The following is a 27,449-nucleotide window of genomic DNA, read 5'->3' as shown; positions in this document are numbered from 1 at the left end:
ATGAATCAAAAGTCTTACAATGCATACTTTTTTTTGGTAAAGATTTATTTATTTATGCATACAGAACTGGGGAACCAGACAAGGGTGCAGGGGCAGTGAGAGGATTCACCAGAGACAGAGTGGGGAGCAGAACAGACCGACTGATGAAGTACACTGCTGAGGGGAGCAACGGGCAGTTCAAGAGAGGTCTGCATGCCATGTGGTCACCTCCAGGTCTGGGGATCAAACTCATGCTGAAGTGGGTTTAGTTTCTTAGTGCTGTTCTTTAACCCACTGTGCCACGAGGGTGGGCCCACAATGCATGCTCTTTAATTAAAAAAATCTCCCTCAAATATCTATGATAGAACTATAGGACATTCCAAATATATATAACAAAATGTTCATTTTTGTACTATTTATAAGAAGTAATTTAAAATGACCATAGACAGTGGATCACTTATATAAATTTTAGCACATACTTGCAATGAATACATATAGCCATTAAAATAATTCATTCATTCTATCATCCATTCATCAAATATTTATTGAATGGTGAATGGCAGGGATATTTCTTGGTACTAGAGATGCAATGAAGTAGATTGGCTGTATGTTTATATCATACAGCTGCTGTCTATGTCAAAAGTAAATTGAACAGAAAACAAAGTAATTGCTACTTGCAATAAGAACTTGATGGAAATAATAACAGAAGGACTTAGATCGATATTAATTTATATGCAGAGCTTTACTGCCCCCAAGTATGAACATGTCAAGGACAGAACTACAAAAAATATTCCAACCTAAGATATGTTTATATGCACTATAATCTATCAAATTCCTTATGGACTTTGAGTCTATGTAATAGACCATACATGCTAGTCAAATAATGCCTTTCAAAAAGGTTTCTGTCCCATAATACATAGAGCTAGCACCAAGAAATTCGTCTTGAACATTCAGTTTATTGAATTATGTGAAAGTTTTTTTTAAAGATTTATTTATTTGTGCATACAGAACTGGGGTACAGGCCAGAGGCTCAGGGGCGGTGAGAGGCTTCACCAGAGACAGAGTGGGGAGCAGAACAGGCAGATCGACGAAGTACACTGCTGAGGGGAGCAGCAGGCGGGTCAGGAGAGGTCTGCTACACCATGTGGGTCATCTCCCTGGCGGGGATTGAACTCATGCAGAAGTGGCTTTAGCTTCCCAGTGCTGTGCTTCAACCCGCTGCGCCACCAGGGAGGGACCAAATTATGTAAAAGTTTTTATACGGAACCATTTTTGACTAACTAAAATGACAATGTCACAAAGTTCAATTTACTGTAAAAATAATTCAGTTATGTCTACATCCTGAACTACCTTCTTTTTGAAAGCACCAATACAATACTACCCACATTGGAGTTGCTGCAAACGAGGCATGAGCTAACAATGATAACCCTACTGGCTTACCTGCATAAAATTTCTTCTACCATCTATACATTTAGAATAACATGTTAGAATTTTACAATATATTTTGATCATATCACTGAACCACATGACCATCCTACAAGGAAGGAGAATGGGAGGAAAGAGTATTTAATTGGGGATCATTCAAAAAAGGCCTATTTATCTCAGTCATTTTGCAGGAACACTTTCAATCCTTTACTGTGTGTATTTACAATATATTTTCTATGACCTCTGCATGAAATCAAATTTGTTTCAGAATATGTATAACTTATAGACTGCAGTATATTTCAGCCACTATTACAAACTTTGGAGTATTACAAATTCAAATTCTAAAAAAGGCATCCTGAGTCAGTGACCCCAACTGAAAAGTACGGGTATGTATTGGACCTAAATCCTAAAATTATTAAGAAAATTAAATGAGATGATATATGTAAATTGTAGTTAGTACAGACAGATACAGAATAAATGTTCAATTCTAAGTAGTCTTAGTGGTTGTTAAAAATCATTTTTTATTTGTTTAGCCTAATTCTTTAGCTATGAAATAGAACATGGACATCAGAATTTCAAGATAACCATCACTTTGTCATTTGGATTAGAAAAACTGCCCTAGATTCTTTATGGAGGAACCCAGAGATTAAGTATTTGACAATGCTTCGATTTGTCCATCAATTGAAGTTACTGAACAGTCAATTGAGGTAAAGGGCAGAGGAAATATCCCCTATTGCCAAATTGCATTCGGGGAATACAGTTTTCTTTGTGCACAGGATAGTAAGCATTATTCTTAGTGAATTATATATCACAGTTTATTAATTTACACTGTTAAGATAAGATTCTTTAAAAAGTCCCCCCTCCCCAGTGGGTCTTGAGAATATAGAATGGAAATAGTTACATTTTAAACCATTTTACCTGGGTTTATCACAGCTGTAAGTAAGATTTCTGGCCAGCTGCTAAAGCAGCTACTGAATGTCAAGGACCAAATATTCAAGTGTGGGTCATCTGCAAAGAAGGAGAAGCAGATGGCTAAGTATGGCCTATATCCACTGTTCAGCAGTCAAGTGAGAATGAATCAATGTGGCAAACTTAGGTCAAAAAGTGAAGTTTTCTGTGTAAAAATCCAAGATGTCAGCAAAACCCTTTCAACTGTGAAAAGTTTTTCTTATAGAACTTTCAATTATTTGTTCCAGAGTTCTATAGACAGGCATAGTGGCTGCACCTGCAACTGACAAAAGCCCATCATTTAAAGGGTCCCCAAGGCCTGCTTTGACTGTTTTGTGCACTGGGATGTTAAGTCCAATCGTCATTTTAGAAATCCCTTAATATATGATAAACACAGAACAAAATTATATTTTCCCATTTAGATCCTAAGATGCCTAAGGCAATATTCTACTTTTCATTACTCACTATTTCTAAAACACTACCCCAACACAGTCAGTGAGTCAGTATAGCTAATTATCAAAGATCCCATACTATAAGAGTCCTATGCCAACTCTGATTTAGATGTCTATGACTTTAGACAAGTTGTCTGTGTTTAAAAACCTATAAAGTTAGGCCCTCCCTGGTGGTGCAGCGGGTTAAAGCACAGCACTGAGAATCTGAAGCCGCTTCCGCATGAGTTCAATTCCCGCCTGCCCCGGAGGGGACCACATGGCGTGGCAGACCTCTCCTGACCACCCCGCTGCTCCCCTCAGCAGTGTACTTTGTAGATCTGCCTGTTCTGCTCCCCACTCTGTCTCTGGTGAAGCCTCTCGCCGCCCCTGAGCCTCTGGCCTGTACCCCAGTTCTGTATGCACAAATAAATAAATCTTTAAAAAAAAAAAAAAACCTATAAAGTTAATCTAATAACAATACCTACTTCAGGGCCTCTCTGGTGGTACAAGGGGTTAAGTCACAGCACTATGAAACTCTCCACAGCCACAGCAACACAAGTTTGAGTTTGACATCCGGCCAGGGAGGTGACCCACACGACTGGCAGACCTCTCCTGTCTTGCCAGCTGCTCCCTTCGGCAGTGTATTTCAGTACATCTGCCTTTTCTGCTCCCCACTCTGTCTCTGGTGAAGCCTCTCACCCCCTGCACCTCTGGCCTGTACCTCAGCTCTTATATACATAAATAAATAAATCTTAAAAATTACCTACTTCACAGGAATGTTCTGATAGTAAAAAAATATACACACAAGAATATATTTTGACAAAATATATAATACTATTAATAACTGTTGCATCTTTTATTATCTTTAAATTTTTAGTTCATAACATCCATATTCTTCTTTTGTCAAAAAGCCCTGCTGGTTCTTTGTCTTTGCTAAATCCTACTGCAATTCATGTTGGTTCATAATGAACAATCCACTGCCTTATATCAAGACTGATTTACAATCAGCAGAGAATTTTTTCTTAACACACAGTGGCTCAAAGAAGAGGGTCTTCATTAATGCTTTCTACCATCTGGTCATTTGTGATTGCATTAGCTACTGCATGGATTCACCTATTACTGGCAATTAAGATGGTGATGTATCTTCCCTCCAATCAGCATTCTGAAAAGAAACCCACAAACTGTTACTATAAAGGTTAACAATTTTATGTCTCGCACGGTATGCCAGACAAAAACAACCATCCATTATGAAATAAAAAATCATTGCGCTCAATTCATCAGTACATATAGTTTAATTTTAATAATTTGGAGAAGATTTACATGGTCTCTGTACATGGATGGCATGCTAATTCATAAGGTATTTCATAATTTTGAAACAGGAATTTTCATTTATGCAGCTGAAAATGAAAACATGAAACCTCTGTAGCAGTGAATCTGGCAATATTGTTCAAAATTGCAAATGTGCACATCCTTTGGTCCAGAATCTCAAATCTGAAAATCTATCTTTTAGATATATTTTCACAACACATATGAAATGATGCGTTTGCAAGGTTTTTCACTAGTTGTGATTGCAACAGATTAAAAATTATAATAGTCTATCAAGTTGGGGCTGATAATAAAGAAACTGTTATATATATATATATATATATATATATATATATATATATATATATATATATATATATATATATATATATATATATACACACAATGGTTTGTAATGAAGACCAAAGACAGAAACACATCCAAAATATTATATAAAAATTCTTTTTCAGAAACACATCCAAAATATTATATAAAAATTCTTTTTCAGGTTATATTACAGAAGTGCTTCGAGGTATGCTTTTGTGTAAGAAAGGAAGGGTAGAGATTATATAGTCACATTTATTTATATTTGCCTAAATAAACAAAATAAGCTATTACAAATGACAACCTATAACAGGAGTACAAAACTGTGGTCAAAAGTCTATTTTTTTTTAAAGATTTATTTATTTGTGCATACAGAACTGGGGTACAGGCCAGAGGCTCAGGGGCGGTGAGAGGCTTCACCAGAGACAGAGTGGGGAGCAGAACAAGAAGGTCGACGAAGTACACTGCTGAGGGGAGCAGCGGGCAGGTCAGGAGAGGTCTGCCGTGCCATGTGGTCACCTCCAGGTTGGGGATCGAACTCATGCAGAAGTGGCTTTAGCTTCTTAATGTTGTGCTTTAACCCACTGCGACACCAGGGAGGGCCTGGCAATGTTTTTTTTATAAAATTGAAATAAAGACTAATCAAAGAAATCTTGCTTGAATCTTCTGGGCAGGAAACAGAAAGAAATAAATCTCGAATAGGAATTTGTGTGTGTGCTTGGAGTAGTCCTACTGATTTTTAATAAATATTTGTGAAATTGAAAAAACAATCAACTTATAGAATTCACTTTTAAATGAAAAAAATTATTTTGGCTACTTCATGTGTTGCATTTTCAAAATCACTCACATGCACAATAGTCTGTGTAATAGCATTACTCTTTGGTCACTTCACACATATATGAAGCTGCTAAGTGTCTGACCCTCTGCTGGGCAGTTAGAATTATATTCCTTAATGTTATGACTAGACCCTTTAATCTGGCATATATTGAGTTTTCATTATGTGTTCACCTCTTGCTCTTTTTAAAGATGTATTTATTTATGCATATAGAAATGGGGTACAGTTCAGAGGTGTGCCGGGTGTGTGTGTGTGTGTGTGTGTGTGTGAGAGAGAGAGAGAGAGAGAGAGAGAGAGATGATTCACCAGAGACAGAGTGGGGAGCAGATGCTGAGGGGAGCAGCAGGCCAGGAGGAGAGGTCTGCTGCGCCATGTGGTCACCTCCCTGGCCAGGGATCTAACTTTTGTTGCAGTGGTGTGGAGAGCTTCATAGCGCTGCATTTTAACCCCTTGAACCACCAGGGAGGCCCCCAACTCTTACTTTTAATGCTTTACATGTTTAATATAATCCTCACAACATCCAGAATTTATAACTTCAGCTCATGCTTCCTTCCTGAACTCCAGACTGGCATAGCTGACTGCCATCTCTACTTCCATTCTTGAATACCTAATAGACATTTCAAATTCAGTGTCCCCAAAACCGAACTCTTGATCTTTCTTCCCATACATATACCTGCTCCCTGCATTTTCCTTGTTAGGTAGCGATTGTATCTTTCTAGTTTCTCAGGAGAAAATGCTTAGGGCTTTCCTTAACTTGTCTTTCCCCCTCACATGATAGATCTTAGCCTCTACTAAAAATTTTTGTGGAATCTGACCACTTAGTATCTGTTCTCATAGTCTGCATCATTATCTCTCAAATAGATGACCACACTAACCTGTTCACCCTCATTCCAAGTAAAAGCCACTGCTTAGATATTTATTCATCTGAGTTCTACTCTGACCCTCCTATTTAAGTGAAGAATATTCTCCTCCCAAGTCTCTCCCCAATAGTACCCATCTTACCAAATTCTGAAATCTATTTTCCATATCTTTTGTTTTATTGTTGAGTACATTACTATTTATACAAATGTGTTTATTACACATTCATGTGGCAAAAAAAAAAATAGGGTCTCAAATATTTGTGAATGGATGAAAAAATTGCCATGTAGGTTTTACTTCTTCCTCCATTGTACAGAACAGTAAACAAAGGCTCAGACAGATTTATTTATTTGCTCCAAGGTCAGAAAATCAATCAGAGGCAAGGTCAGGAATTAAGCTCAGATCCTACAGACCCTAAAGTTCATGGTGTTAATCATTATACAATGTCACATCTTCTATAGTGCAGTGCAGGCCATACTAACCTGCATTTATATTATTCAGCCATAAGGGCAGCTGCGAAGCAAGATCAGCGGTTGGCATTGAACTTGAACTCTCCGGAGAATAAAGCAAGAAAGTTGGAAAAGCACGAAGGTGATAAAATGGTGCCATTCAGGTTGACAATTTCTGATATAGCCTTATCTGGATAATGGGAAAAAGACATACTTGAAGAGTTTTACCATCAACCTACATTTTCTTCTTCACTTATTCTGCACAATTGTGTTAATGATACTTAGGCAAGTCCAATAAAACATTTCCAACTGCCTGAGTTGCAAAGTAATTTCACAAGTAAATATCCATTAGAGTTTCATGCCAAGGCATGGTAGGAGAATTTAGGCAGAGTCCTCTGGGCAAAAGAGCCCTGGGAAAAAAAAGGAAACCTTTGTTAAAATGTGAATTGAGACTAACCTCAGCACCTTCTCTTCAATTGGGCTCCAACTTCTAATGTTCCCTAAGGGGCAGAGAATGCTGAAAGATTTCACAATGTTTCCACAGAATGACTATAACCCAGTAATTTTGCTGTCTTATAAATGCTGCTATATGTTTTATCTTGCTTAGTAAAAGAATGTAGAGCATGGTAGAACTCAGAATATGCTTATAATACAACTTCTGGATGTGGAGATGTTGGGCTCAAGGAGAATTTGCCCTTCATAGTTTAACATAATTTTCCATTGTCTGTTCAGTGACCAATGAGAATAAATATAGGCCAAAACCTTTTAAACTGGGTCCCAAGGTTCCTAAGGAGTTTCTATATTTTGCATAATTTTAGAGGTGAATTTAAGATTTTACAGATGCATTTATAGCAGTACTGATTTTTCTTAAATATTTGTGATGATTCCTTTATTCACTTTTCCCCTCATCTTAATACTGTATATACTTTTCTTTTGCCTGTAGTGCAAACATTAGAATACAGTGACTTAGAAAACCAACTATAGTGCCAGAATACTCAGGATCAAGTCCTGACACCACATTGCTGGCTAATCTCATTTATCTGTTCACTCACTGATAAAATGTGCTAATAGGATCTTCCCTGGTGGTGCAGTGGGTTAAAGCACAGTACTAAGAAGCTAAAGTCACTTCAGCGTAAGTTCGGTCCTCACCCTGGAGGTGACCACATGGTGCAGCAGACCTCTCCTGACATGCCCACTACTCCCCTCAGCAGTGTACTTTGTCAGTTGGCCTGTTCTGCTCCCCACTCTCTCTGGTGAAGCCTCTCACCACCCCTGCACCTCTGGCCTTTACCCCAGTTCTCTATGCATAAATAAATAAATCTTTAAAAAACATACTATTAGGGTAATCAGTGAGATAATGTGTAAAATGTCTACTATAATACTGCATATAGCTCTTGTTTTTATATTTTGCAAATATGACTCTAGAGGTAAGATAGTAGAGCAAGAAGTAGCAGACTTGGAGACAGCAGAACTGATTATAGAATCCTAGGCTTGCCACAGACCAACTTTAAGTTAAATAACTTAATCTCTTCCTGCCCATCTGGTTTTTGTTTGTTTTTACTCACAAAATGAGAAGGCATGTCCTTGGGTGGCCCCCAGGGAAAGGGGACTTTTCAGGGTTCCAGTTTCACTGCCCCACCCAAAGAAGATGAAGCTTAGCAGGGAGGAGAAACAAGAGAAGATCTGGCTGAGGAGAAGCAGAGACAGATGGAGAGCAAGTAGGACGCACATAGAGCAGAGAGACATGTGAAGAAGCTGAGTTTGCTCACTTGTACCAGGAGATGGCTATCTCGGGGCAGTCTCTGCACTGGCCCCCGGGCAGCAGTCCTGCCCAACTGTGACTATGTGGGTGCTTCTTTCCACCTGCTCTCTCCCTCAGCAGGGCAGCAGCCTCCTGCCTGCCCGTGACCTCTACCATGCCACCTGTACCATGCCGGGACCTCTCTGCACTGACCTTCCTCAGTGGAGTTCGCTCTCCTAAGGCCTTCTGACTGCAACCATGTCCCTCTGCAAACCTGTCCCGTCCGGAGCATCTCTCCCTGGATGCTTGTGTCTATGCAAGTGTCCAATACTCCTGTCCTTTTCCCTACTAAACCTACTCTTTAAATATAACTGAGTTTCTCTCTCGTTGCCTGCTGCTGAAAGGGGAGCTCTGTTAAAAGCTTTCCCAGTGTGGGGCCCTCCCTGTGGTGCAATGGGTTAAAGCACTGCACTGAGAAGCTAAAGCCACTTCAGCAGAGTTTGATCCCCACCCGGGAGGTGACCCACATGGCGCGGCAGACCTCTCCTGACCCGCCCGCTGCTCCCCTCAGCAGTGTACTTCATCAGTCGGCCTGTTCTGCTCCCCACCCTCTCACTGCCCCTGCAACTCTGACCTGAACCCCAGTTCTGTATGCATAAATAAATAAATCTTTAAAACAAAAACATAAACCTTTCCCAGCGTGAATCCAAGGACCCTGAACTCCAAAAAACAACACCAGAAACATGTGTCCAGATCAAATACTGTGTCTGCTCCTTCTAATGCCTGTTTCAAGATGGTATTTGAAGCCATTTGGAGGGCTACTCTGAAATTCAGAACTTTTCATTCTTTTAGCCTCCTAAGGTTTTTGCTGTTTGAGGCAACCTTTGCTAGTGTAAGTTTAGTTGCTGAGACTTGGATTTTGTTTGTGATATCCCTTGGTTTATAGATCTGATTAGCAATCCTAAAGACAATAGCTCAGTGATGAGTTGCTGTGCCTTTGGGTTGTTTTTTGTATTTTTTTAAATTGTGACTATTTTCAGGTCTCCGCCTGAGGGAATTTGTTACAAGCCAACAATAGCACAGTGATGATTTGAATTAGCAACTCTCTGCCTAGGTGATAAAGGGGAAAAAGTCTTGAGAGATAACTGGTAAATGCTGGTAGCCTTAATGGATTCTTGAGGATATTCAGGTTTTGCATGATTAGAAAAATGAGAGAGCTTTTATCTGGACAAAGTTGGAAGGAGTTTGCTGCTGGGAACTTTAGTCTACCCCATTTGTTTTGGGCATATTTACCAGTGAATTCTTGAATTTGCTTGATTGCCAGTATAAGACAAGACCCTAAGATTCTGCTTCCTAAGGTCGGCTGTGGAAGGTATGATATAGAGCATGGGGTAGTTGTATGAGGTTTTGATGCCTGTGATGTTTTTGTACCTCCCTAATGTGAGGGATGGGGTGTGATTTGTACTTTGATGTTGATCGTGCTCTTGGGCTTCTGTTCCAGGCTGGCTAACAGAAATAAGGCAATGACTCCTTTTAATTGAAAACTTACTGGTGATGATTTGATTTTGCTCTCAGGTACTGTTGCAGGAAACCCAAGAATTGCAAGTTTGGTAGCTGACAGAAGGAGATTCCTCCTCTTGATGGAAGTTTATTTTGAACTTGTTTCAGCTGCTGTACAGGACTGACTTCTAACGTTAAGGGTTGAATAATTTAAAACTTCAAGTGATAAACAAGGCCATAAAACTCTTGTAATTGCTCTAAGTTTTATCTTCCTATTTCCAAAGTCTAGGTATATAGAATTGTTATAAGGCAGGGAGAGAAATATCCCAGAACTCCCAAACCTGTCTGCTCCTAGTAGGTTCTGCCATCCACCACATCAAGACAAAACATATAAGACATTTAATGAAAAAGAATTTTGATAGTGTGCAATGCAGAAAAGACAGAAAATATAATTTTTTTTTTTAGATTTATTTATTTGTACATACAGAACTGGGGTACAGGCCAGAGGCTTTGGGGTGGCGAGAGGCTTCACCAGAGACAGAGCAGGGAGCAGAACAGGCAGATCGACGAAGTACACTGCTGAGGGGAGCAACGGGCAGGTCAGGAGAGGTCTGCCACGCCATGTGGTCACCTCCGGGGCAGGCGGGAATCGAACTCATGCGGAAGCGGCTTTAGATTCTCAGTGCTGTGCTTTAACCTGCTGCGCCACCAGGGAGGGCCGAAAATATAATTTTTAAATCAAGCACCAAAGTTGCCCATCCCTTCCTGCGTAAATGTCCAAATAGGGTTGGTCCAAATCAAGACCTGAAATCCTGCTACAAGTCTAAAGCACCTTCCAGCAGGATCCCATGGAAAAGGGTCAGAAGCATTCAGACAAGTCTGGGAGGAAAAGAGCAAAATCAAGGTCAACACTGCCATTGTTAACCTCCCCACGGGCCTCTCACCCACTTCTGATTCAACTAGTCCAGGATCAAGAAACAAGCAGTTTCTTCACTTGTCTCTCGGCTTCTTCTGCCCTCTTCCAGTCACCTTCTGATACAGGGCAGGGAGAGAGGGGTGCCCCTGAAGACCACCCTATTAACACTTCTGGCTCTACAACCTGGTTCCTATATTCTCCAGTCTCCTCTTCAGTTTCTTTTCCTCCCTGCTCAGCTCCACCCTCCTTCGGGTGGCACAGGGACCCTGCGCCCTCCCCTTTCCCTGGGGACCACCCTGCTACAAAACCACATAATGGCTCTTAGAACTGGTCCTGTGGACTGGTGTGGATCTGCCTCCCCGAAAATGCTCAAGTAGGCTTTGCCCAAGATGTCCAGAGCAGGGTTTTCCCCTGTGTTAAAATGGCATGTGGAGCAAGGCCATCTGAAGTCCTGCAGGTCTCAATAAAACTCAATTTCTACCATTACCTTAAGGAATGATATTACCAAGATAAGGTCATCTTTAGAAATAACACTTTACCAGGGAAACCTACCTTGAAACAGAGGGAACATGGAAGCAAGGTTTTCTCATGAAATCATCTAATCAGCTGGGAGTTCTTCCTCTTTCTTCGATGCTCCAGTTTATAAAACTTCAGTCTGTCCCCTTTTACTCCAGAATGTGGAGCCATACGGATATAATTAATTTTGGTCTTTTTCTACCACTGAGCTTTTGAATATTAATTATTTGCACAAGAACACAGCAGGGTGGGGAAACTTCCCCTCTGAAACCCTACACTGGTATATTTCTTTAGCCAAAGGAGATCACATGATCAAAGTTGTAAAGGGGGCCAGAAAATACACTTCTTCTGCAGGAAGGTACTGCATAGTGCATGAACATTTTTACTCATTCTGAAGGCTCTCTCTGGTTTCTAACAATTTCATATAAATTTTGAAAGAGCCACTAAAAAGGTTTCAAGCTGGGAAGGTTTATTGCATGTCACACAATAGGAGAGCGACAGCAACTTCCCTGACTTACAATCGTAAGCAGCCTAAAAGCAATGGGATGTGGACAGAGTCCTGGCATTTTAGGGGTGGCTATAGGGTGGTGTCTTAGGGAACAGCATCATAGTATATTTTAGGCTGGGCTACCTTGGTGCCTACACAGGCGAGTTACATGTTTCTTTTTATACTGCATATCTCAATAGATTCTTAAGTCTACACAGGGTATACAATGAAGCATGCTAACGGGTCGGGGGTCCCTTTTTGGTCAGGTTCCCTGCCACCTGCATCTGTACAGCCATCAGGTTTCAGCTGGTTCCAGAGTCATTGCCTGAAAACAGGGTAGAGGACATGATCCCCTTAGCTTGGTGACTGGGCTGGGCACTGTGACATTTGTAGACCTGAGGCTCAACAGCAGAATGTTTAGGTAAGGTCTAAGTAACAGCAGCAAGGTCTAGGTCCAAGGGTTTCTGTAACAAAATAAGCTGGGTTATACATTCCTGTTATAAGAAGACGCTGGGGAATGATTATGGACAATGATACCAGCTACTGCTGTCTGGTCTCTAAGTGAGAAATATTTTTCTTCCTTCCACGGGCAAAGTACACTCATAATCTAGTTCATGTTTTCTCATGGCTAGATGGCTAAGCTCCTGGACAAGGTAATGTCTGTCATGCTCTTCTGGTCTCAGGACTACTTAAAACAATACCTGCCTCCCCACCCCCGAAAGTTTACTTAATATAGGATGTGAAATAGCGTGAATAGATAACATTTTCCTTTTGTTTAGAATGTTACAGGGTGCAAGAATGTGTGCCATCTTCCCTGTTCCCGCTTTGCCACCAAAATTTCAGAGACCTTTGACTGCAACTCCCAGCAGACAACCAATCTGACTTTCTGACTGGGAAAGGAGGAAAGCGCAAGAGGACCATTGAAATAGTGCGAGAGACTAGCTGTGGTGAACAGGGTCGAAAAGAAAGGAGCTGATAGAACTTGGAACTAAAATGACAGACACAAAATAGGGTTTAGTGGCCCTCCCTGGTGGCGCAACGGGTTAAAGCACAGCACTATGAAGCTACCATAGCCACTGCAGCATGAGTTGTATCCCCTGCCAGGGAGCTGATCCACACGGCATGGCAGACCTCTCCTGACCCGCCCGCTGCTCCCCTCAGCAGTGTACTTCAATACATCTACATGTTCTGCTCCCCGCTCTGGCTCTGGTGAATCCTCTCACCCCCTGCACCTCTGCTCTGTACCCCAGTTCTGTATGCACGAATAAATAAATCTTAAAAAAAAAATAGGGTTTAAGAGAAGTGGGATCCACTTCTTATCCCCAGTTTAAGCATTCCCAGTGCCTGATGTAACTCATTTTTATTGATATAAACCGTTCCTGTCTCCTCCTTGTGAGTTTCTAGACAGTGAATCATTTTCTCAGTATTTAGCCTTGTCTGGGCACACAATGTTCTGTGTCACCATGTATATTTTACTCCCTTTTCAATGTTGCCTGTTCTCACTCAAGGACAGCCTGCTCTGAACACGGGCCAGTCTTCCAGCCTGTGTTGACTAGTCTTCCAGTCACGACCTTGACATTTCTTGTCTCAAAACCTCATGCCTTAGGGGTCTCCAGCAAGATAGAAAGGGAAGAAGATGGGAGACTGCAGGTGAAAGCAGCATCTGATTTTTGTACTTGTTCACATGCATTCGACTCACTGCTAAGCTGACACTGGTAAAAAGGACAGTGCTATCCTGTGGTCTAGACGTTTCTGTGCCTCTTCTCAAATCTGGAGATCCTACAAAACCATTGGTTTTCTGACCCTGTGGATGAGCTGAGATATTTAAGGAAAAGATCAAAATTTAATTATTATTTCTCTTTCAGCTTCTGTTGCAGGGTGCTCCAGGATTAACTTTTAGAAGAAAACTAGAGACCCCGATATGGTAAATGCAATATGATTCTTTCTTGGTCATGACTCTAACCAAACCTTATTATTGCTTTCTAAAGTTTAAGATGTACATGACATCTGAAACTAAGTGACACCTACTGGTGTCATTCTCTAGATTTAGGAATTGATTTTCACCCCATGGAAAGAATTCGGTTTTGGTTTTTGGACTTTTTTCTTTTCGTTGTTGAGAATGGAGGGGAAACTTGCTTATTCCCTTTCGTCCTTTTTCAGACTGTTTTTGAAGGTGCATGTGTGGTTCAAGTCAGTAAACAGCCTATTTCAGTGCAAGTAACACTGCAGTTGCATCAAGTTCCACATGGGTTAATTGAAAAGTAAGGGATCCATGTCTATTTACTGAATGCGTTCCTCTTTTTGCACCTAATTATTTTGAACTACGGAAGTTAAAAATTGGTATAGACTTGCCTATAGAAATCTTGTGCTAAGGAATATAATAGGAACTGGTTTAAATACTTCCAGGAAGCATGACATGGGGTTAATTTTTGATCAACAGAAACTAATTTGGAATTTAAAGGGTTGGTTTAAAATAGATATGCATAAAGTTGTGTTTTTGAATGTAATATTTTTTTTTTCTCTTATACCTCCTTGGTCATTTATGTTTGGGTACATGTTCCATAGAAGAACTAGACTCAGTTACATGAGGCTGTTAAAATTTTTAAATGTCAGGATTAAAGGGCAGCATTATGAAGCTATCCACAACCACTTCAGCACTCCTGGCCAGGGAGCTGACCCACATGGCACAGCAGACCTCCCCTGTCTTGCCTGCTGCTCCCCTTAGCAGTGCACTTCATCCATCTGCTCCCCACTCTGTCTCTGGTGAATCCTCTCACTCCCTCCACCCCATCTCTGGCCTGTACCACAGTACCCCAGTTCTTTTTTTTTGGGGGGGGGGTTTTTTTTTTTTTTTTTTACAACAGTTTATTTTTACATCATTTTGTACATTTTTTTTTTCCATCTCAATTGTAATCCCCGCGGGTTTCCCATCACCAAGTCACCCGTGTGCCATCACCATAGTCCCGTGCACTTCCCTCCCCACCCCACCCCCCGTTTTTGGTCCCATTCCCCACTCCAACCCACAAAATGTCTCTGGTATATGGATGTTCATTATTTTTGTTATTTTCTCGCCTGGTCCATTATACTCCTGCTATGAGTGAAACCATCCAGTATTTTTCTTTCTCTTTCTGGCTTATCTCACTAAGCATGATCTTTTCCAGCTCCATCCAAGTTGCTGCAAAAGACATGTGTTTCTCTTTTTTGGTTGCTGAGTAATATTCCATTGTATATATGTACCACATCTTTTTTATCCAGTCATCTACTTTTGGGCATTTGGGCTGCTTCCATATTTTTCCAATTGTAAATAAAGCAGCAATAAACATGGGGTGTACCCCAGTTCTTATATGCATCAGTAAATTTTTTTTAAAGAGAATTGTGCTGTGTTTAGGCAGAGTTATAATCATAACTCTGGTATGGATTAATTTAAAAAATTTTTTAGATTTTTTTCTAACGACTATGAAAAAAGTTTCCCAGGAGTCTAAATTCATAAAATTGGTAGTCTTTTGTTTGATCAGAGAGAATTTCATAGAACTTCAATACAGCTCCTTTCAAAAATTTCCCCTTTTTTTTCATGGGAAAGACATTAGATGAATTTGACCTACTTTGTGTTTATGCAGTAAATTGATACATAATGGGAAGCAATGTTGCATGAGAAAAATGTTTAATTTTGTCATATATGTGAATATTAATATCAGTATTCTAAAATTTACGTGCAGCATTTTAAGTGCCTGGTATATTCATATGTAATATGGTGTCTCAATTTTTATCATTCTTGAATGTTTTAAATTATAATGTTGAACAAATCTCCTTGTTAATTATGTTATAATCACATTTGTAATTTTGGTTATTTCAGAGTTTTGACATGTGCAGAAATTGTTTATGAGAAAGACCTTGACAGCATTTTAAAATCTGTGATAATTAATAGAACTAAGGAAGTGAGAATGTTCAACATAGGAAGTGTTACAAGGCAACCGCAGTGTAAAATGGGTTAACATGATTGTGGGTCTTTATCCGTGCACATAAAATGGACTTAAGAGATTTTACTGTAGGTTCACACACAAAATGGTATTAAAGGGTTTATTTACAAAAAGGGGAAATGAAGAAATTGATAACTGAGGGAGAAAGAAAAAGATAAATTTGTGTATGTGTCCTACCAGTTTCACTGGTTTGGAACCCCAAATACTACGCTAAAAGTTGGTAAAAAGCAAGGGTTCCCAAGGCCCATATGCTTGGTTAGATATCTATATAACATGGCTGCTTAACTCCACCCTCAGGTCCCTGCATCCTCCCTTTGGTGGTGACATTATGGGATTTGTAGCCCTTAGTGTTTTGGATCTCTGATCTGGGGTGGGGGTGTGGGTGTGGCTCATAAAAACTATTTGTGGGCCCTCCCTGGTGGCGCAGCATGGTAAAGCACAGCACTAGAAGCTAAAGCCACTTCAGCATGAGTTGGATTCCCGGCCGCAGAGGTGACCCACATGGCTGGCAGACCTCTCCTGACCCACCCGCTGCTCCCCTCAGCAGTGCACTTTGTCGATCTGCCTGTTCTGCTCCCTACTCCGTCTCTGGTGAAGCCTCTCACCGCCCTTAAGCCTCTGGCCTGTACCCCAGTTCTGTAAGCATAAATAAACTTCAAAAAAAAAAAAAAAGATTTGTGGAGTTTATTCAGGACATCCTCTCCCCCTCCCTCCCCCACACATTCGTATTAAATGAGTTATTGGAGTATAGCATAATTTTAATGAGTTCTTGTTTTGAGGTAATTTTTGTTGTTGTTGTCATTGCCATGTTTTGATTCAAGGAAAATTTTTCTTCCAGCTGTCCTTGATCTCTATGGCAAGGTTAAATTCTTTGAGCAGATCTAAATTGTTGTACTTGCATTTTCTCTCTCCTTGATTCCATCGCCACATTGAAAAAATAATTATTATTACTCATGGCAATGTATATAATTTCAATAGGGAATTTAATTTATCTCCCTTTACATTAGAGAATTGTAGCTCCTTTTGATTGGGATGGCTTCTATGAGTTGAAATTGAGCTTAAATAAGAAGAGATGTTACTACATACATAGAAGTCAAGAGACCTTCTGGGGAGGAAAGGAAGCTTGTCTCCATTGCAGGCTTGGAGACCACAGAGAGAAAAGCCTTGGGAACCTCAAGAAAAGGAAACCTCAGGTGGCACCTAGTAAGACGTTGTCCTTCCCACCAAAGAAGAGCTCAATATAAAATCCCTTGTGGAAAATTCCATTAAATGCAGCAAAAACACTGCTTGCTTGAATTGTAATGAGATGCAGTTTACAAATGGATTTCACTGTACTTTTGATAGCATTGCGGTGAAGGTGAAGAAAAAATGATGTTAATATGAGAAACTTTTTTCTTTTTAAAGATTTATTTAGTTATGCATACAGAGCTGGGGTACAGGGCAGAGGTGCAGGTGTGGTGAGAGGATTCACCAGAGACAGAGTGGGGAGCAGAAGAGGCCAAATGACAAAGTACACTGCTGAGGGGAGCAGCGGGTGGGTCAGGAGAGGTCTGCTGCGCCATGTGGGTCACCTCTGGGGTTGGGATAGAACTCATGCTGAAGTGGCTTTAGCTTGTTAGTGCTGTGCTTGGACCCACTGTGCCACCAGGCAGGGAGGACCCGAGAACCTTTTTTTTTTCTTCTAAAGATTATTTATTCATACAGAACTGGGGTACAGGCCAGAGATACAGGGGCTGCGAGAGGCTTCACCAGAGACAGAGTGGGGAGCAGAACAGGCAGATGGTCGAAGCACACTGCTGAGGGGAGCAGCGGGTGGGTCAGGAGACATCTGCCGGGCCATGTGGGTCACCTCCGGGGCAGGTGGGGATCGAACTCATGCGTATGTGGCTTAAGCTTCTCAGTGCTGTGCTTTAACCCACTGCGCCACCAGGGAGGACCCCCAGAACCATTTTTTAAAGAAAAATTTTTGGCTTCATGATGAGGGTTTCTGGGATGAAGGAGCAAGATAGCCATTGCCGGGCTATTCTGAGCCTCTGGCCTGTACCCCAGTTCTGTATGCATAAATAAAATCTTTTTAAAAAAAAAAAGATAGCCATTGCCATGGAAGAGAGGATCTGGGGAGGTTTCACGGGCAAACCTGTCTTCTGACTTTTCTTTATCATTCATAGACCTCCATGTCTACTCTTGCCACTGCTCTTTTGACACCAGTAAGAAGAGAGTGCTGCCCTGGAGACCAGCAGCTTATGTGGCTAGTGAGGCATCAAGATAGGGGAGCATGAGCGGTGGAAAACAGGGATTTAGGAATGCAGGTGTATCTTACATTGGGCTAACCTCTTGGTATCCCTCTCCATCGATAAACATTCTCTTTCCATACCCTCTGTAAATAAATAAACTGACTTTATTATTTTGTTTTTGGTCCCTATCTTTTTCATTCTGGATTCACAAAATGAACATTGGGGGGATTGCCGCTTAATAGAAGGGTATAAGGACAGTCCTCTTGAGCTGATGTAAGGCCCCATAAAACAGAAGCAGTTCTCAGAAGTAGATTTAATGACCTGAGGGAACTTGTTTTTTGCTTTGAGCTGACTTAGCTATGTTGGGTAGAACTGTGGAGCAATCAATTCAATTAAAATGAAGCTTATGGTTTTGTTAACTGGAAAAAAAATGTCTCAAGAATAGGCAGGCACATAATTTGAGATAATCAAAGTGAGAATTTGAACACCAGAGCTGTCCAACAGATTTTATTCTGTGAGAGTCCTTCCACTAAATATAGTTTTGTTTTTTGGTTTTGTGTGTAGCAAGAAACAGGGAGTCATTGACATTAAGAATGTAATTACTCTTGATAGAAGGGACTTTTGGTTCTAAATTGTCCTGATCAAAAGATTATGCTGATGACAAGCAAAGCAGAGCAGAATTTAATCTCGTTCTTTCTGAAGAATGCCCTGCAGAAAGGCAAAGGCTGGGTGCCAGTTGTAAAATCTTTTTTTAGAAAAGATTTACTTATTTATGCTTACACAACTGGGGTACAGGACAGTGGTGTGGTGGGTGAGAGGCTTCACCAGAGACAGAGTGGGGAGCAGAACAGGCAGATCGACAAGCTACACTGCTGAGGGGAGCAGCGGGCGGGTCAGGAGAGGTCTGCCACGCCATGTGGGTCAGCTCCCTGGCCTGGGATGGAACTTGTGCTGTGGTGGCTTCCAAGAGCTTCATGATGCGGTGCTTTAACTCATTGCGCCACTAGGGAGAGCCCGTAAAATATTTTTTTATCTGAAAAGACTGCCATACACCTTCAGGGAGCAGATCGCACCAGATAGAGCCTGTGAAGTCTGTCCCTTTGTTTACCAGACCAGGGGCTACATTCCCCCAAAATTTTATATCACGTTTACAGTTTGCAATGTTATTTAGAGCTGATTAACAATTCACTCATTTTCATCAGAAACATAAAACCCAAACTTCTTTTATGTGTTGAGGATACATTTCCATTGTATTTGACTGACAGTTCCTTGATAAAAGGTAAAAAAGATGAAAGCTTTCTGGGCCAACATTCCCCTCAATAAACATCAGCACCGTGCACTGAAAGAACAATGTGAAATTAGCTTGAGAGGTTGATGTTTTGACTTGATGCTATTATGGCAAATAAATAAATAAACCAGAATTTCAGCCACTAGTGTTCTGCACAATGTGAAAAACTAGCATTATTTCAAGAAAAATAATCTTTGTTACACCTTGAATTGTAAGGCATTTTCTTCTCACTTATTTTTAGCTTTTGAATGTGTATTAACTGTCAGTATATCCAAGGAGGCAAGAATCATTATCTCTTTTGTAATGATAATTACGCCTAGGGAGACAAATCGACTTGCTGAAGGAAAAGTGAGTCAGCAAGTCAGTCTCCCAGTCAGAAACAAAGCCCTGGCTTTCAAATTAACGAGGCTGTCAGTCGTCCTGCCCAGCTTATGAATTCATCTGCTGTCCTCCAGCACGGTTAGGGCAACCTGGATAAGATGGCATTATTATCCTGCATTGTAGCAGCTCAGATGGCTCCCTTCTGCCTCAATGTATTTGCTATTATTCATGTTAGTAATCCTGGAATGTATCCAAAGGGAAGGTGGAATAAAGTCATGCAGGCACATATTTGCATAATCATTTGCCAGGTGATTATAGCTCATTTGAGTACCCTAGTTCTGAAGGCAGCACACAGCTGGAGTATATATGCTGTAACTGCAATATAACATGAAGTGTCAGTGTGTGAGTGCTTTAAACTATTTCAGCAATGAACCAGCGCTTTAGCTGCAAGTGAAAAGAAGGCTTTTATTTGGGGTCTCTAGGGAATTGCTATCCCAGAGACACCACTCCAGCGAGATGATATCTAAATGCGCCAAGGTGGAGGAAAAAATAAAAGAGAGCTACTTGCATTTGATGCAGCAACAGAGTATATAATTCATTGACATTTTGGGTGCAGTGAAAGAGGTCCTTAGGATACCTGTGAGAAAAGTTTCAGCGATGTACGGCTAGTTTCCAAAAGAGACACACATGTTTGCTTATATCCAAGGTTAGATTTAGTAGAAGAAAGGTGAAATTGTTACATGGCAGGGAGAATCTGTTACAGGGCTGGGAGAGAAGAGAGAGGCACCACTGAATCCCTAATCTGCCTGCTTTAAATAGGTTCTGCCATTCACCACATCAAGAAAAGACATATAAGACATTTAATAGAAAGGAACTTTAATACACTTAGTGTGCAATACAGAGAAGACAAAGAATGTCGTTTCTAAATCAAACACCTGAAGTTACCCATCCCCTGGTGGGTAAAAGTCCACCCAAAAGGGGTTGGTCCAAAGCAAGGCCTGAAAGCTGCCACAAGTCTAAAGCACCTTCTGGCAGGGACCATGCAAAAGAGTCAGAAATGGCCAAACAAGTCTGGGAGGAAAAGAGCAAAATCAAAATCAAGATAAACACTGCCATAGTCACCTCCCCATGGGTCTCTCACCCAACGTCTGTTTCAACCAGTCCAGGACCAAGAAGCAAGTGCAGTTTCTTCACATGTCTCTGCTCCATGTGGCTTCCTCAGGTCTCCCTCTGGCTTTCCATCCTGCTTCCTTCCTCTTCAGTGTCCTCTTCAGATTCTTCTCTTCTCTTCTCAGCTCCACCCTCCTTCTGGATGGGATAGGGAACCTGGAACCTCCCCCTTTTCCTGGGGACCACCCTGTTACAAAAGAAGATATTTGGTTTTTGTTTATAAAATCACATCTTTTTAAAGATTTATTTATCTATGCATACAGAACTGGGTACAGGCCAGAGGTGCAGGGGTGGTGAGAGGATTCACCAGAGACAGAGTGGGGAGCAGAACAGGCAGACTGGCGAAGTACACTGCTGAGGGGAGCAGTGGGCTAGACAGGAGAGGTCTGCCATGCCATGTAGGTCAGCTCCCTGTCGGTCAGCTCCCTGTCTGGGGATTGAACTCATGCTGCAGTGGCTGTGGATAGCTTCACAGTGCTGCCCTTTAACCCCCTGCACCACCAGAGAGGGCCAGATTTTAACCTTTTAAAATGATACTGAGTCCTAAGGCAAGTCGGAGATAAATAGGCAGCTTCAGGGGCAGTGCAGGGAGGGACCTCAGGAGAGTTAAGGGAGGTTCCAGAGATAAGGGCTAGGAATTCCAAAGGGGCCTAATCAAGCACTAGCAGGGCTGGAGGCCACAAGGCATTCTGGAACAAGGACTTAAAGAAAAGATAAGGCTGGGACCTGGAGACTGTTCTGGGCAGAGAGGTAAGGCAGAGAGTGAGACACCAAGAACTAACCACGCACAGAGAGACTGGTGGTTTTAGCATAATGAGGGAAAGGTGGTCTGTATTCCCTAAGGCATGACTCTACTTCAGTTCCCTGGCCTGGTTCCACCAGCCTAGGAACCCCACTTTATTTCTGCTCCTTTCCTGCTCAAACTTTTTCTTTCTCTAAAAACAATCTCCCTCCTCACTTGCTTGCCTGAGTGTTGGCAAAGTTGCTGCTGTGGCTCCAGCCTGCGGTGGTCTGGTGGCTGGGACTCAGCGCTGCCACTGTGACCTGGGATCTGTTCCTGGCTGGGAGACTAGGCCTGAACACCTGATGTTTCAGTATCAATACGCCAACAGTTCTTACTCCAATCAAGCCTATTTTTTACTTTCATTTTACAATAGTTTTCTCAAAAGTGATAGCTATATCAGCGGTTTCCAGTTTCTTTCCAGTTACGTTTATATTGACACTTTTTCCCCCATTCCTTAGAGCAAATCCTTTGAGTTCTCTTTTACTCCGTGTTTCTTCCTCACTCTACATACATATATATCAGAAAAAAATCTGTCAGCTTTACCTTTAAAATGTTAAGGTATCCAAAAAACATAATGTCTTCCATTACTTCCAATGCCCTGTGACAGGGTAGAATAAGGGGTACCTTGAGACCCCCAAACCTGCATGCTCTAAATGGGTTCTGCCATCTGTTGCATAAGGACAAAATACACCCTAGCACATAAGATCTTCAATAAAAAGCACTTTAATACAATTAGTGTGCAATAGAGAGGAAATAAACGATGTAGTTAGAATAGTTTCTCTATGAAACACTCAAAGTTTCTCTTCCCCTGTGGACGAGATGGCCCAAAGCTTGGCCACTGTAGCCCCTAAGCTTGACACAAGTCTAATGCACCTTGTGGTGGGAACCAACAGGAAAGGGGCAGGAAGGGCCGGGCAAGTCTGCATGGAAAAGAACAAAATCAAGATGAAAAACTGCCGTTGTTATCCTCCCCTTGGGTCTCTCACCCGCGTCTCTGTTCCTTTTAAGTGTCTCCTTCTGTAACAGGGTGGTCCCCAGGAAAGTGTTCAGGGGTGCCCTGCCCTGTAACACTCTCGCTCCTTGCCCTGTAACACTTCCACGCCCCCCAAGTCCCAGGGACAGATCCAAGGCTGAGAAGCAAGTGCAGCTTCTTCACATGTCCGCTCATTGTGCTTCCTCTGCAGCTCCCCCTTTCTCTCCAAGTTCTTTGCCATAGAAGGAAATGTCTTTATAGCCACCCAAACAAAGCTGTTTTTTGCTCTAGCAAGAATCAGTATCTTTATCTTCAAAGCCATCTGCTATACAAATATTCTTGTCCCTGTCTTAGCTGTTCCTGCAGCCTTCCGTGGATGGGACAGGGAATCTGTAATCCCCCTTTCTATGGGCATCACAGGCTTAGAGCCCTTTCTCAGCGCAGTAACATCTACTGGTCTTCCTGCTTGCATCTGGTCTCCTTGCAGTGTCTCAGCAAGGTAATGAGAATGTGGCAAAATGGACCCAGCTCATGGCATCACTTATTGCAATGAAGGAGGGAAAAACTTAAAAACATCTTGAAGGACTTCTAATATTACTGCAAATAAGTTAACATGAAGTAAGATAAGATGTAACCTATTTTACCTAATATCATCTCTTACTACTTTCTCATTGCTCACTCTAATCCAACCATTCTAAAAATATGTACCAGGTAAGGGACCTACCTAATAGCTCTGTTATTATTTTCTTCACCTAGGGAGCTCTTCATTCAAATGTCTATATAATTCATTCCATCATGACTTTATTCACAGTGAGACTTTCTCTGGCCAACTACTTTTTCCCTTTGTGTTTATGACCATCTAGAGTCTTACATGTTGTGTTTTGTTAGTATCTAACTTTTTGCAATAGTCTCAGAAAATAATATTGTTTTTGTTTTATTTACTGATTTCTATAAGCACAAGGAAAAGTTTGGGATGTAGAAGAAGTATGTATTTTTATTAGTTGAATGAGTGACTTTGGGGTTAATAATAAACATAGTGTTCCTTACTGTAGATATAGTTTCTGCCATGACAGAATGGGACGCACTACCCAGAAAAAGCCAGCCACACCGCTGTAAAGACAAGAGGAAACTTTATAAAAGCTCAAGCTTGGGCCTAACCACACACCAGAAGCACCTGGGTGGCAGGAAGGGCCCAGAACAAAGGGGAGAGCAGATTATATAGTCTCTTTTGGTGCACAGGCCTCGTGACAAAGGGGGAGCTGGTGATTGGTTTGGCTGGCCTTTACGTGGTTTCCTAAATATGGTGAGGTTGGCTTTCGGCCAAGATGATTGGCCCCCTACACCTTATCTATACAGGGATGCACAAGAATGCAGGTTCCACCCACGGGGAAGTAAAAGTTTCCCCTGGAATGGCAGTTTTAAGAACATGGCACTGATTATATTCTTCAGTTTCTGTTGAACAATAAGCCACCCAAATAATTAGTGGTTCAAAATAAATCCTTACTTAGATCATAACTTTGTGGATCAACAATTTTGTGTGAATTCGAACTAGACACTTTTTCTGGCTTTGGTTAGCTAATGTCTGTATTTTAGTCAGCTTCAGGTCAGCTGGGTAGCTAAATCTTTAGATTTAGATGGCTGGCAGTGAAGGAAACCTTAGCAACAAGTTCAACATGCTTGCAATCAATCAAAAAGCCACTACAAGCTGTTCATTTGGTGCTTGGGTAGTGTTTTAAGAGAGTTTTAAGATAGAGCAAGAGGTGTGGCCTCCTGAATCCTAGCTTGGGAACAGGCCACATTTCATCACAGCCACATTCTAATTACTCAAAGATGAGCTTCCACACTGCTTTCCATAGGTATGAGGCAGTCCTCATTGACCCTAACAAGCTAAGGGGGTTCCTTTTTCCCTCATCAGGGCTTCTTGTTTCTGCATTCTTTAATATAAGTCATTCTTACTGGTATGAGGTGGCATTTCTTTGTGGTTTTCATTTGCATTTCCCTGATGATAGGTGATAATGAACATCTCTTTATAGATATTTAATATCACTCCTGTCCATCTCCCATTCAGTAAGATGTCTTTTAATTTTGGTCACTGTCTCTTTTGCTGTACAGAAGTTTTTTAATTTCATATAGTCTCTGTTTTTAAATTCTCTTTTTATTTCCTGGCTGCTGGGGATGAGTCCTCAAAGATGTTTTTGGATTTTATGTTATGAAGTTTGCCAATGTTTTATTCTATATATCTTATGGTTTGAGGACTTACATCCAAGTATTTCATTCATTTTGAGCTGGCTTCTATGTATTGTATGAGATAATGGTCTAATTTCATCCTTTTTCATGTGGCTGTCCAATTTTCCCAGTGCCAAGAGGGTTTCTTTGTTCCAGTATGTATGCATAGCTGTGTTGGCATATATTAGCTCTCCATAAAGGTGTGGTTTTATTTCTGGGCTCTCAGTTGTTTCCCATTGGTCTGTGTATCTCTTCTTGTTCCATTCCCCATGCTGTTATTATTATGGCTTTATTATATAGTTTGAAGTCTGAAAGTATAATATCACTATTTTCTCTCTTTCTAGTCAGGAGAGCTTTAGCTTTTTTGATCTTGTGTGAAATAAACATGAATTTCAGTAATGTTTTCTACGTTTCTTTGAAAAATACTATTTTTTTAAAGATTTATTAATGCTTACAAGAACTGGGGTACAGGCCAGAAGAGACAAAGTGGGGGGCAGAGCAGGCAGATTGACTGAAATACACTGCTGAGGGGAGCACCCGGCGACACAGGAGAGGTCTGCTGCGTCATGAGGGGCAGCTCCCTGGCCGGGGATCAAACTTGTGCTGCAGTGGCTGCAAAGAGCTTCACAGTGCTGTGCTTTGCCTTGTGCCACCAGGAAAGCCCCTGCTATTGAATTTTTTATTGGGATTGCATTAAATCTATAAATTGCTTTAGGGAGAATAACCATTCCAAAACCGTGGAATTTTTTTTTTTTTTTAAAGGAAAAGACAGTTCTATGAATCTTCTATTAGATAATGGGATATGGTAGTTTCTCTTTATGGAGACTGTAGAAGATACTATAATACTGGAATTAAAACTATCTCTGTTATGTTTTTCCCTTACCAATCACAGACCAATAGACTTCAGAGGTCTAATAATGTATCAATGCACTTTGGGGGCAAATTTAATATATAGATTAAATGATACAGAATATGATATATTGGTCAAGTAATATAGTATAATTGTGTATAGCAATGAACATTTATCTTACCAAAAAATCATAGGATGTTCTCATTGATGATTAAAAGTAAAGGCACAAAGGAGTTGTCAAAGAAACTATGATCTTTTACCCTATTAAAAGAAACCATTGTCGGCCCACCCTGGTGGCCAGCAGGTTAAAGCACAGCAAGCACTAAGAAGCTAAAGCCACTTCCTCATGTGTTTGTTTGATCCCCGCCTGCCCCAGAGGAGATCCACATGGCGTGGCAGACCTCTCCTGACCCGGCCGCTGATCCCCTCAGCAGAGTACTTCGAAGACCTGCTTGCTCTGCTCCCAACACTGTCTGGTGAATCCTCTCACTGCCCCTGCACCTCTGGCCTGTACCCCAGTTCTGTATGCACAAATAAACAAATCTTAACAAAACAAACAAACAAACAAACAAAAAAACAAACCATTGTCGAGCCCTCCCTGGTGGAGCAAGGGGTTGAAGCTCAGCACTGGAAGCTAACCGCAAGCTACAGCCACTTCAGTGCAAGTTTGGTTCCCCAGCCAGAAAGGTGACCCAAATAGTGCTGCTCCCCTCAGCAGTGCACTTCATCAATCTGCCTGTTCTGCTCCCCACTCTGTCTGTAGTGAATCCTCTCACTGCCCTGAAGCTCTGGCCTGTACCCCAGTTCTGCATGCATAAATAAATCTTTGAAAAACAAAAACAATAACTTGTTTGGTAAGCGTATGATGTTCACAAACATTTGAAAGAAACATGTGAAGAACATTTTCCATCGTAAGGGTAATGCCAATATGCCTGAAGCAGCAACTTAAATGTTGCTGAGGAAATATTTTCACGCTATTACTTTTGCTTCATTTTTGCAATGTGATTCTAGGTAAAGATAATTTTTACACACTCCTTTTCCAAAGTAGTTGAGATAACCATTCATTCTACACCATATTGATTATACATCATATAGATTATAAATAATATATCTGGAAGCTATATTATGATGGTGCAGTATAGCTTCTTCACAAGAAACTCCCATTAAGAAAGAACTAAAGAGCTTCTTTGGAAAGAGTTACGTGTTTGTACTTCTCAAATTGGTGAATAGGACACCCATCATTCAATACTTTCAGGTTATCCAATCTACTTGGAAATACCAATAGATTGCTCTACTGATCCAAGCTTACCACTGAAGCTCAAGCATTAACCTCTCAAGTATGGATGCCATATTTTTGTTTTTGTACAAGAAACTGGACTTTATAATAACATATGATATTCTTATGTAAACAAAAACAATTAGCAAACTTTTAAACTTTTTGTTTAAATGATCATTGTTGTCCAAGTTTATATAATAGGCTGTTAACCCATAAGAAAATTGGCAAAAATTCACTTTGTGTTCTGGAGGATTGTTAGACAAGTCATATCAAAGAATCAAGTTCCCTGGAATAAACAATAGGAAATTTTGAGTAATGGAGTATTCTAATTCATTAACTAACTTTTAAAAAATAGTTATTTATTTATGCATACAAAAACTTGGGTGTAGGTCAGAGATGTGTGGAGGTGAGACGACTCACCAGACAGAGTGGAGAGCAGAACAGATAGGTTGACTGAAATACACTGCTGAGGAGAGCAGCGGGCAAGACAGGAGAGGTCTGCTGCGCCATGTCAGCCAGATACCTGGTTGGGGACCAAACTTGTGTGGCAGTGGCTGGCAACAGCTTGCCAGTGCTGTTTTTGTCCCCTATGCCACCAGGGAGGCCCCTAGTTAAACTAATTTCTTTTTTTTTTTT

At 41.1% G+C, this 27,449-nt stretch overlaps 1 protein-coding gene across 1 annotated transcript in view; it reads left to right on the top strand.

The window, feature by feature from the left end:
- LOC101618842 overlaps positions 1-27,449 on the top strand; it is a 134,727-nt gene that overhangs the window by 66,650 nt on the left and 40,628 nt on the right. Inside the window, 3 exon segments of the mRNA XM_012727055.1 lie at positions 13,223-13,364; positions 13,580-13,638; positions 22,673-22,960. Of these exon segments, the coding sequence (XP_012582509.1) occupies positions 13,223-13,364; positions 13,580-13,638; positions 22,673-22,960 (489 nt within the window).

This window comes from Condylura cristata, unplaced genomic scaffold (assembly GCF_000260355.1).
Source record: "Condylura cristata isolate star-nosed mole 26May11 unplaced genomic scaffold, ConCri1.0 scaffold00019, whole genome shotgun sequence".
Taxonomy (NCBI): domain Eukaryota; kingdom Metazoa; phylum Chordata; class Mammalia; order Eulipotyphla; family Talpidae; genus Condylura; species Condylura cristata.
Note: the sequence above shows the minus strand (reverse complement) of the source record. Positions and strands in the feature narration are given on the sequence as shown.